A 12,480-nucleotide genomic window follows, 5' to 3' on the forward strand; every position below is an offset into this window, starting at 1 on the left:
TGCTTGGACTGCGGGACTTCTGCACTGGGTTAAAAAGAAATGGAGGGATGGGGAGAAAAATAGCAAATGTGAAGCTGAGGTTTCATCAGCAAAAGCCGATTATGACAGTAGAGAGTGAGAACATTGCTGTTGTTTAGATTTCCCCCTCGATGAATTTGGGATTATTCCAAAAACATCTGGAGAAAACATCTGCATGAATGAATTGCTTCTTGGAAGGAAAGGTGTGTATCAGTTACCACAAGTCAGGCTGATACGCCGTTGGCTTGGCTCGCTGGTGCTCAGCTGTTGCCTTAGGTGTGAAAGCTGGAATACAGTGGAAAAGAATGAAGATTTTGAAATACTGTTGGGAAATACTGTGAAGTGCTGTAGAGGAAGAAAGCACACTATGTACCGTATGCACTAAAGAAAAATATCTGTTGTTAAGGAGATCAAGAAATCATAGCTGGAGGATTTTGGATATGTACAAGGATTAGGGACCATCTGGAAAAAGGATCATGTGAGGGAGCGTCTGTGGTAAAACATTAAAGGAAAGGCGGGGTGCTTAGCATGCCTGACCCAGATAGCTTTGTAGGCACTGTCTACATAAGCAGAATACAATTTATGGAGTGGTCTAGGGACTCTGATATTCCTACAAAGCACAATGCCATTCTGGGAACATCAAGCAATCCTTTTCAGTGGTGATGGTTAAGTAGGAGGGGAAGGCAAATAGGAGTAGACTGGGACTAGCAGGTGTGCCAAGACTCCAGTAGCCAAGGATTTATGCTCCCTTCCTCCTCTTGAACAAAGGAGAGGAGGAAAAGCTCTGCTCTAATCCTCCTTCTGGCATCCATTTTAAGTAAATCCTTTGTGGTCAAGGGAGAGGAACAGCCGCTTATACACCCTCCTCCTTCAGCTGCAGAAGGTAATGCAGCTGGCAGCAGGCACAGCATCTCTTTCCACTGAGTCCTCACTCCTCCCTGCAGTGTTGCTAGAGAGATTGATTTGTGATCTCAGGGACTGAAATTTCCTCTCTCTTTGAGTTCCCCCCAGGCTTCTCTGACCTGGGACCCCACAGCTTTTCCATGTTTAGAGCAAATCTTTCAGCTTTGGGGAATGAATGGGTAAAAAATTTTAGCATCTGCAGCTCATATTACTGGACAGTATAAAATAGCTTGGAAGGAAGAAAGGGAGAAGGCAAAAGAAAGGTAAACAAAACACTGAAAAATGGTGAGAATCTTCTTTAAAAACCTGCATCTTCAGCTGTGATGTAAATGGTCTTCTCATGGATTCTGTGCTAAAATAGATATTTTAAATCACATATATTACAACAAATATAGATGTTGCTGTTAGCAGTCACAAACAACGGCTGCAAACAGAACAACTAATGAAACCCAAAGTAGAAGAAATCAGTGCTAAAAGCTAGGAATAAACAGAATCTGGAAATTACATACTATTAAACAGGAATCAGTGGTGGCCCTTGAAAACTTGTTTTTTGCTCTCAGATAATCAAAGGCCATATTATGCCTTTAGGCACAGCTTTGAGCAAGGAGAGATGAATAAATTGTGATGCTACAGGAGTAGCCTTAGGGTGGGAAGAACAGAGAGTCAATGTAAGATCCCGGCTGCTCAGATCAGTAAGCAAATGTAGCGCTCTGCTGCGCAGCATCTGCAGGCCGTTCCTGGGAGCTGACAGCACTCTCCTGAGAAAGGGTGACAGTGTCCAGCCTCATGGTCAGGAGAGCAAATTACCACCACTGCAAAGCTGTCACGTGGCATGAGAGCAGCCCATGGACGTTGGCTCTAAAATACATACTTGACACAATGTTCTGTAGCAGAGCTGATTTGACAGACCCTGAGATCTTAACCTGAATCTCATCGGTCAGTGGTGTAGTAAAAGGGCAGGACCTTAATTTTCCTCGCTAGCTCAAGAGGAGAATTCCTCATGTACAACTGCTAAAGGTTGTTGTACAAAAAATCCCTATGAGGAAAAAGTTAAGCGTGACTGATTTTCAGGGCAGCCTATGTGCTTCTGCATAACCTCAATTTACCATATACCCTGTTTGTACATTGAGCTACCTGGAGATGAGCAAGAACATGGAGGGTGGCTTAGACCAAATCCCAGGCAACAGTACGCAGCCAACATTATCACAGAGTTAATAAAGAAACAAGCCTTACTATAGAGAACCAGGGAGAGCCCAGGGCTGGGCAGGCTCTCCACCGTCTCACTGTCTGAGAACATTTGCTAACACAAGACATCTCTTCCACAAACTGCTGTGTCTTCCTGTGCTGTTGCAGAGCAGAAGGGCTCCTTGTTCCCTTCCTGGATGTCTTGGGGAAACATCCTGCCATCCTGGCACAGAGGTTGATCCTGGCCAGGGTTCACAACAGATGGAACAAGAATGAAACTCTGACAAAGTGATAAATGGGACCTTAGTGTTGGTCATGGACCACAAAATCACTCTTCGTATAAAAATGAGGTTGAGACTGGAGTGAAGCAGACCCCAGTAGACAAAGTGAAAACAACAGTGAGTAAGAATTTTTGAGATATGTGAACAGAAATAAAAAAAGAAATCTGGGATTATATTCACCTATGCTTTTAAGTTAGCTTCAAAAGGCTTTTCTTTCTCTCTCTGGAAATCCTAGTGATTGTATCACTAAGGTGTTTACATAACTTGGGGGCTGAGGACCATTTTAAAGAAATCTTTAAACATGTAACTTTTATACATACATCTCCCCTGGGGCTCTATTTAGATTTTCCTTCCCCTCTGTATTTCTCTGAACATACTTTTTTTTTTTTTTTTTTTTTGAGAGAGAGAGAGAGACTAATTTCTTCACCTGCCAAACTTTTAAGAACGTTAATATCCTTTGGACCTATTTAGACAGAGCCATCTCCTGCCCACACTGTAAACAGAGCTCGTTATCAACAGCTCTTATGTTTAATTAACTGTAAACAAATCATTATCCGATTGGGAGCAAAACACTCCGCACCGCAGGGTGGGGTTTGGCCCTCAGTGTTCAGCTCTTGGGCGCTCAGCCTTTCCTTTTCCAGGCATGCATATACTGAAGGGTATGCCTGGTGCCAGCAGAACCTGGAAGGATGTATAGGGTGTTACTGCCCAGGTTGTTACAGCCGATGAGGGGGTTTTGCCAGCCCTCTCTTACCCTTCCCGGAATGGCAACGGGGAGAAGGGACCTTTTCTCATCAGAAAGGGGAAGGAGAGCTGTGAGTCCACCTAGACTAACTGAAACTGGATTTCTCCCAGCTGGTTCCACACTTTTGTTTTGATATTACAGTGGATATAGTACTGGCTATTCAAGCACGCTCTTCTTTCAGATCCTTATAGAACGTAGATATTAAAAAAGTTCTTTGTTGAGCTAAATCAATATAGTTATATGAGCAGAAAGAAGATCCAAGGTGAACTAAGGGTGACATCATGAATGGAAACCGAGAATCATCTTGCTTTGCAAGTCTATCTATTTCACAATTCCTTTGCTTATTCTTTCAGCTTTAAATTGGGTTCACATTAAACTTTGGCAAGAATCTGATTTTATATAGATTGTAAACAGATTTTTTATATTGTATTTTTAAAAATTCTACTGCAGTTCTCAAGAATGTTTGTTAGTTTGCTTTCTCTTTGTTCACCAACATTGTACCACTGAGACTTGGCAGTGAAAGTGGTTTTATTGATTTTCATTATCCAAGCTGGGAGAAATGCAAAATATAAACAGCAGGAATTATGACCTTTTTTGCCTTTAGTAATTGAAGGGTTTACTGGTAACAACATTCAGTAAGTAGCAAACAAATGTATTTTACTGTGTTAACAGAAAAAAAGTTTGAACAATCACAAATCAGATCTCCATGGATTATCAGATTGATTTAAATGATTAAGTCTTCTTTTCTTTTCTTTTCTTTTCTTTTCTTTTCTTTTCTTTTCTTTTCTTTTCTTTTCTTTTCTTTTCTTTTCTTTTCTTTTCTTTTCTTTTCTTTTCTTTTCTTTTCTTTTCTTTTTTCTTTTCCTTTCTTTTCCTTTCTTTTCTTTTTTCTTTTCTTTTTTCTTTTCTTTTTTCTTTTCTTTTTTCTTTTCTTTTTTCTTTTTCTCTTCTCTTCTCTTCTCTTCTCTTCTCTTCTCTTCTCTTCTCTTCTCTTCTCTTCTCTTCTCTTCTCTTCTCTTCTCTTTTTTTTTCTTTCATCTGGTCCAATTTTATCCCCAAATCCATTCCAGTCTGAAGCCCAGGAACAAAACATACCTGTAATAATATCCTCTTCGTGCTCTTTTAGGAGTTTTGGAATGTACCTGAACTCAGACTGACTGTATTCCTTTTATGATTTTTATTACTGGTAGAAAAGAGGCTGAGGCAATAGTGCTAGAAGAGCATCTTCTTTGGCAGCCCTGGCTCCTGATGTCAAATAGTTAAATGCCTAACAGGTGATAGTGTAGGAAAGAGGCACTGCTCCGTTCCAAAAATTAAAGGCCAAAACTTGTGTTGTCTTGTTAGCAGCAAAACTAGGAAAAATTCCTTTGTGTTTTTAGGCAAGTTGCTTAACAGTTCCACGTCTGCTGACACAATACTTGCAAATCTTCATTGACATTTGCTGACTGTTTTGGGATCTTTAGATAAAGCCTCATAGATAGAAAAGCAAAGTGCTGATTATTCTTACTGCAATTCACACTTATAACAGAGAAACTGTAAGAGCCGTTCAAATTAGAAAAATGTTAATTCAGGAGTCTTAAATTCTAGTCCTCTGTCTGGCACTATGCTAATGTAATACCATTGTGGGAAAGGCTGGGAGGGAGGGCAGGGGTGCTAGTGGGGGCCGCATTACTGGTACAGTATCAAAAGATCTATGCTTTGACATGGAGGGATTGACATAGCACAGTGATGATGATGGTATGAAGTGAATTTATACCTGGTCAGCACCTTATGTTGTGGTTCTAGAGTTTCTGATTCGGTGCTCAGGAGCTTGGGAACTGAGTGGATGGTCCTGACAGCCCACAGCCTGTGTGGAGAGGAGCCAGAGGGGACTCCAGTCGAGTCAGTTGTAGCACAAAGTTACATGAAACCTACAGCAGATTAGCTAAGAGTCATTTGGGCAAATGACATATTTCAGTTGATCAAAGTGGATGTCTTGTCCATTCTCCTGCCTGCTCCCAGCTGCAGGGCCCCGTGCTCACACTCCAGTGTGCTCTGGGATGCATCAGACCCTTCCCTGAGCAGCTTTAGCTTGCCAACAAAGGTGTTAGTTTTTTACCAGACTGATGAGCTGAAATGGCTCATGGAGATATCCAAGAAGCATCAGGTGGGAAAGGGCGATGGGAGGGGAGCAAGATAGCACTGGTATCCTTCAGTGGCAATGAGCTGTTAAATCTGCGCATCCCTTCTCACGAAACTGATACATTAATGTTGTGAATATTATCTCATGGATATGTACATGTATTTGTGTCTGAAAGTCTCAGAACTAGGCTGCCTGCAAAGCACTGTAAGCTGCTATAAGCCAAAAGAAAAAGACTGCCGTCTTGCTGAGCCATGCTCTCCCTTGGGCCAGCACAGGCTTTAAGCCCCATTACGGAACTGAGTTCTGATTTCTCCTGATTTTCTGGTTTCCGCAGAACTGATTTGGCTGAGAGCTAATCTGGCAAAAAAATTAATTTCCACAGCATCTCATTGCACAGACCTACAACTGTGCGTGCTGGCACATGAAAGGGAATGGATGGGAACAAACAGCTGGGGCAGGGAGGGAGCAGAACTCCTCCTCTGGGGGGCAAAGCCAGTTGATGCTGCTCACAGCATTATCTGGATGATGATCTCCTTAGAATGAAATATGGCTTAGATTTCTGTAAAAGAACCAAGCAGGCAACCCTCTTCAATGCACAACAGTGTAGTAAAAACTAGACCTCATTATTAGTCAGTTTTAAATGTTGTATTTTACTCTAAGTAAGTTTAAAATGGGCATAAGGATGATATTGACGAACCAGTTCTTAGGAGTTTTGTGTGCCCAACAAGATGTGCGTGTGACTCTGCAGCTGCTTTGGGGTTTAGAATTCTTCCACTCTCAAAGGTTCGTGGGGTATTTTTCTTTCAGGAAAGTATTTTTTGGTCATAGTTTCTGATGATCCCGTGCAGGAGCAAATGATGTAGAGATCTGATAAGTAAAAATTACCTTCAGCTCTCCTTTACCCCATTCCAACTCAGGCTGTAGTTTCTTAAGAAGTGTTTTATGGGAATTCCAGTTCAACACTCTTGGTCCTCTCATGCTTGGCTTCTCAGCCGTTATGACAGCTTTTGCTGACACACTGGTAGCTGTATTGGAGGAACTCAGCTTTGGAAAAAAGTGCTGTGTCCTTTTTGCTCCGTGCCCCAAGAAGAAAAATATCATGGCCATGTCTCCGATAAAGGAAAGGATTTCCTTTCAGAAAGTTGTGCAGACTGAAGTCCCAGAGACGGTTACAGGTAAAACCTCGATATGTAGGTGTTAATTGTTACCAGCTGGCTTCAAAGACTTTCAGACTGTTTCAGCGTAAACAATCGTGTAGTGCACCCAGAACACAATGATGTCTTATTTGCAACACCAAGCATAACTTTCAAACAAACACTATCAGACAGTAAACACACTGGTGATTCCTCTGCAACCTTTCCTCCTTCCCTATTGATGTGTGATAATTAAATATACTCTTAGTTTCTGTAAGATACTTATCATGCACATTTAAAGAAAACATTTTATTTTCTTCCTTACTGAAATAACTCTAGGTCCTTACAGTGTAACCATAGACACCTTGAAACCTGCTGCTTATGCTTCAGGTAGGGTATTGGGGCCAAAATTGTTTTAATTGTTTCCAGATGTATCAGCTAGTCTAACACAAGACACGATCTTTGTCAGCAAGCTCCATCCAACTCCAGTTACAGCCCATATCACCTGCACTTTTCAGAACTTGAAGAAAAAAATCATCATACCACATTTTTTCCTAAATGTGTCAGACCTTGCTCATAAACAGAGAGATAGGAGGAAAGGGAGAGCGAAAGAGAGAGAGAGAAAGAAGCCTTTATGTTCGCAGTCAATCATTAACCTAAACCCCCCTGTACTCTGTAGCCAAAGCCATATAAGCCCAGGGACCCAGGCTTCCCACCAGCACGCCAGCAGCTGGGATAGAGGAGTGCCTTGAACTCCTCTGTCTCCTGCTCTCACTGACTCAGCTCTGAGGCTGCCGTGTGGGACGACTCCCCCTTATCATTTCTCAAGAGCAAAGAAGAAAGGTGTGAGCAGCTGTTGCCTCCCTGCCCCAGGTACCCCTGCTGCTCCTTCCTTACAAACGCAGCTGATGGAATTGCTAGGAGTTAAACGAAGTCTTCCCTTTTTCCCCTCCTTGATTATTTTTCATGTGAATCATTTCCGTAGCCTAGCTGACCTGCTGGTCCCTCCCGCAGTTGGAAGGAATAATTATTTAACGTGATGAATGCTTTACAGTGGTGCTGACCCACGAGAAACCGTTGGGCCTCGCTCTGCTGCTGGGAGCCAGCGGTGAGTTGGCCTGGGGCTGAGCTGGCCAGGACCAACACTGGGTCAGGGATGGCCACGGGGGCTGACCCCAGGGAACCTTTCAGCTGCCCCTAGCACATTCAGCACTGCCCTAGCCGTCCGGGGGGTGTTCCTGGTCTGTGCTCTGATACCTTACCCATGGTGTTTCCTGAAGAAACAATGTTCCTGTTCCTTTGCATCACTCCTTTGCTCTGGAGGGAAAAAAAGTTACATTTTTCTGGTTCAAAGCATATGGGATGCACATTTGTGCACTTGCACATGCACACACACGTACATACCCAGGGAAAGCAGTTCTATATATGGTTTAATAGATTATTTCCCTGTGATTTGCTCTGAAATGCTGTGGGCTGGTGGCAGACACATCAGGATTAGAAAAGGCAAGGAGGAATGCTCACCACTGCAGCAGTCCCACACTCTGCCTGTGCCTGCTCCTAAGGAACCAGTTTAGGAGGGATGAGGATAGGCTCCAGCTTTCTGCTTGCTGGAGCCGATCCTCATCCCCAAACTGCACTATTCACTTTAACCTCCAGTTTAGGATGGTTTGGCCCACTTCTACTGCGACTTCAGTGGTACTATCATTTGGTTCTACAGCACAGGGCATGGGCTGCCTTTTTGAATGCTAATCTGGGTTGGTGGGGCATTTATTTTTACTGCAGCAATAGTCCCCTTGTGCTGAATGATGTCATGCTGTGGTTCAGAGGTATTTTTATACCGCCTTTGCTTTGCGGTGATTTTCAGTTGCACACATCTCTGCGTGTGCATCGATCTACGACGATTGTAATGGTGTTGGGCCGTCTCGTGTAGTTGCGCTATGTTGTACGCGATCGGGTGGTAGGCGAGATGCAGGGGCCACTACTCGGTACCATGTGGTACAGAAAAACGTACTTTGCAGAGTAGCATGTGTTTGGGGAGTGCTGCAGAGCCCGACATCCCATCGTGCAGGTTGTGTGGCTTTGCCACGAGTCAGAGGGCCTAATGTTGTGTTTCTGCGTGTGTTGTGGTACGGTGCAGAGCAGGCAGGGCGCGTGGGAGTCCCTGCAAGCCGCTGTGTGGTGTGCCAAGGCACGCGTCAGCTCCTGGGTCACTGTCGCGGCAGCCCGGGGCGGGCAGCCCGGGGCGGGCGGTTCCCTGCTGGGCACGGCGGTGCAGGTGCCCGTGCGGTGCTTCTCCCCAGTGCGGCGCGGGGTGACAGAGGGGCGGCTCCGCCCGTGCGTGCCCGTGCCACCGGGGCTGGGCAGCCTGGGGTGCGCTGTGCCGGCCGCGGAACGGGCGCCCTGTGAAGGGCTACGGCTGTGCTGGGCCTCTGAGGGCACCCGAGAGCGGCGTTCCCCGGCGGAGCCTGGTCCGATGCTGGTCCGAGCGACCACCTCGTGCCGGTCACGGCTGGCGAGGACCGGACAGAGCGCTGCTGCCTGGGCGCAGCGTGCGTGCCCCGCTCGGCTCGGGGGGTGCGGGGGCCGCCCGTCCCCAGCCCGCACAGGGAGGGCGCCGCGTTGCCCCGGCTTTGCGCGGCGCGGGCCACGCGGGGCAGCGAGCGCCACGGGGCGCCGCGGCCCCTTTAAGCCCGGCGCGGCACGGCCTGACCGGCGCTGCCGTGTCCCCGGGCGGGCGCCGCCGGCCGCCCCGCTGCGCCGCCCCCCCCCCCCCCCCTCCGCCCTACGGGGCCGCCCCGCCCGGTCCGGCCCGCGCCTCCCCGGAGAGCCGGGCGGGGAGGGGCGGGCACAGCGGCCCGCCGCGGCGGAAGGAGGCCGCCGGCCGCGGCCTCGCTCCCGGCGCTGCCTGTGCGCGGGGAGGCGCAGCCCGCGGGGCTCCGCGCGCACCTGCCGGCCCGCCCCCGCCGCGGGGCCGCCGACACGCACCTGCCGGCGCCGCCGGGCCCTCCCGCACCTGCGCCCCGCACCCCCGCTGCCCCCTTACCCCGGCCGGGCCGCGCCGCGCGGCGGCGGCCGGCGCCGTTCCTCGGCGGGCAGGGCATGGCGCTCCGCTGAGATGAAAGTGACCGTGTGCTTCGGGCGGACGGGGATCGTGGTGCCCTGCAAGGACGGGCAGCTCCGCGTGCGGGACCTGACCCAGCAGGCCCTGCAGCGCTACCGCAAGGCCCAGGAGAAGGTGAGGGCGTGGGCCCGCGCCTGCCCGCCCGCCCGGGGGGCCGGGCCGGGCCCTGCGCCGAGCCGGCCTGCGGGCTGAGCGGCGGCCGGGCCGGGGGGGCCGCGGCCGGCGGCAGGGAGGGGGCTGCGGACCACGGGCGGCCGCGGGGTCGGTTCACGGCCGGCGGCGGGGCTGGGGCTGGGCTGGAGGGGCCGCGGGCGGCGCTGGGCGGGGGGGGGGGGGGCTGCCAGGCCCTGCGCCGCGGGGCCCACGGGGCATGGTCGTGGAGGCGCCCCTCTTGCGTGGGCCCGTGCTGTGGGCCCCCCTGCCACGTACCGTGTGCGAGCAGCTGATGCCGGCGGGCCGAGAGTGTGTGCCGCTCAGCGAGACAGCGTGGCTCGTTTTACGTGATTTGTTTCCTCTGTTATTGCTGTGTATGTTGACTAACAAACTTGATACAGACACAAACATAACTTACGTTCGTATTTCTACTAAAGCTTGGGTTTTACGGCATCGACTGCTCTGTGTGGTGCTGTCTGCATGGGTAGATGACTTCCTTTACATGAAAGGAGCTCGAGTTTTTCTTAGGTTGTACCTAATTGAGCATAAAAATAGTTTTTTCTTTCTCCTCTAAGAGGCAGGTGCTGAGGGCTAACGGGATACTGTTTAATATTGATGAAAGGCCTAGTGTTGCAAATACTGCTTTGTGAAAGAGATTCCAGTTACAAGCCCTGAATTAAGGGCTTGCAGGATTGTCCACTCTCCTAACACATCTGAACAAAAAACTACGCCAACGGTTTATGGGATCTACTTTGCACCCTGTGCTGGTTTCTGCTCTGCCCAGTCAGTTGTTTGATATCCTGAGTGCAACACTGGAAGTAAAATTGTTGTTCTTGCAGGTTTATTCTGAGAGAAACTTGCCACTGATAAGTTAAATCCATCAGGAACAGCTGAGAGTGCGCTGTGGTAGAGATTATAGTAGTCACCATGTTAGTCTTTCTGAACAAGTGTCGTGCTTTTAACCTACCTTAAGACACATAGGGCTTGACAAATATTTTGTATGACAACTCTTCTTCATAATGAATATTGCATGCGTGTAATAACTGCAGAATGTTTATAGAATTCTTGCTCCTGTTACAGCCAACAGTCAGTGAGATCTTTTGCACCGAAGTATGGTTCAGACTACTAAAACAGGCATATGGTCTCTGATCAAGAATAGAGTTTATCAGAAACAGAATTACTTTCAGCTGAGACAAACTTAGAAACTTAAAATTTGATTTCAGCTTTGATTTGTGCTTGTGATGACATTGGAATTAGTCTCCTAAGGATGGCTGAAAGGTGGCCTACAAAGCTTTTGTATAAAGCCAAACACCTTTCCTTTTTTTTTTTTTTATTCCTTTAAAAAGGAGTAGAAGAGCGTCTGCATTTCTAGGTAGGGTCCTGACTGTTCTAGAAGGCTCAATAAGTAGTTTATAGGAGAGAAATTCCAACAATGTGTGAAAGGTTCAGATAAATGGCAGACGTTTAGGATGTACTACAGTCCAATTAGTTTCTCATGATTTTGCACCCAATTTAGTATTTAGGTAATATTTAAAGAAAATTATTTTTATACTAAGCAGAGATCTCCTGTGCACCCTTCAGTGTGAGGTCAAAATCATCCAACCATCTACATAAGGCAGTCAGAGGCCAGAGTTCATGTTTCTGACCTTGTATTTCTTGTCTTTGCAAATAAAACTTTGTCTTTTCTGGCTATTTCCTTATAGAAGTCTTGAGTTCCCTATTCTGCATCATAGATGGACAAAGTGGATATAGGCCAGTTTATTCAAAAATTGCTGATCACCTCGAGTAACGGGGATTCAGAGCTTGTACAAGGACGTGCGGAGAGGCAGGGTGCAGGGAGCAACCTAAGGACCTGAAAAATACATAAAGGTTTTCATTCAAGAAAGTCTTATGATTTATGCACCCCCTTGTTCACTGGAAATTTAAACAGTTCTCTTGCAGTGCTTTGATTAGTTATTTTCAGTCTCCGTGATCTGCAGTGGAGCTAGCCAAAAAGATAAATTCTAAGATAAAAGTTAAATCTTGACAAGCATCATTCGGAGTTAGTGCTCTTTCCTTAGTGAAAATTTGGGGTTGCTAAATAGATCATACAGAATTCACAAACAGTTGATTTTATTATATTGTGTAGAGTTTCTGGCCAATCTAACATGGATGGATTGCGTGTTTTGCCATTTTCCTTCTGTTGTCTCTTTCTAAAAGTAACTTTCTTTATAGAAGTATAACCTTATAAGAATGGGATTATCTTAAGATAATCAACAGCTAAATCCTGTTGTGAGGTGTGGGCGCATAAACAGGTTTATGTTGAAGATAACTTAAGATTTGGTTTTCTTTTCAAAATATTTAGAATGTTTGGAATACTTCCTGTGGCAGAATGCTGATGTTTCTGTTGGCATGTTAAGTGTTCTTTAAGGAATTCTTTTTCAAGTGTTAAAAATCTTTTGAAAGAAGGAAGTGGAAAACGGTATTGTTAAAGTGCCTAAAGTATTTGGAGAAGGGAGGAAAATTGATACAAGGAATATCTTTTACAGTTGCAGGATGGAAAATTAAAAAGGTAGCTAGGATACAAGCTTTGGGAAATTTTTATTAGACATGGTACTGTCAGCATAAAAACATGTGTGAGAGGCCCTGTATTTTGGGAGTTGTTCTGGAAGCCTAGTTTTGCTATTACCCTGCAGTCACTTGTCTGGTAAGGGGAAAGATGAGATTAGAATATTAATTCATGTGTATTGTAAAATATTTGCATTTCTGTGTATAAAAATAGGAAAAATTTTAATTGGTCTAAATTACTCGGCACTTCGTTACACTTGTAATGAGAAGAA

General features: G+C 46.5%; 1 protein-coding gene across 1 annotated transcript in view; it reads left to right on the top strand.

Annotated features, from left to right (window-relative positions):
• Window positions 1–9,336: 9,336 nt before the first annotated feature.
• PARD3B (par-3 family cell polarity regulator beta) overlaps window positions 9,337–12,480 on the top strand; it is a 427,129-nt gene continuing 423,985 nt past the window's right edge. Inside the window, exon 1 of the mRNA XM_074911133.1 lies at window positions 9,337–9,622. Within this exon, the coding sequence (XP_074767234.1) occupies window positions 9,503–9,622 (120 nt within the window). The 5' untranslated portion in view covers window positions 9,337–9,502. The remainder of the gene's footprint in view (window positions 9,623–12,480) is intronic.

This window comes from Athene noctua, chromosome 7 (genome assembly GCF_965140245.1).
Source record: "Athene noctua chromosome 7, bAthNoc1.hap1.1, whole genome shotgun sequence".
NCBI classification, from domain to species: domain Eukaryota; kingdom Metazoa; phylum Chordata; class Aves; order Strigiformes; family Strigidae; genus Athene; species Athene noctua.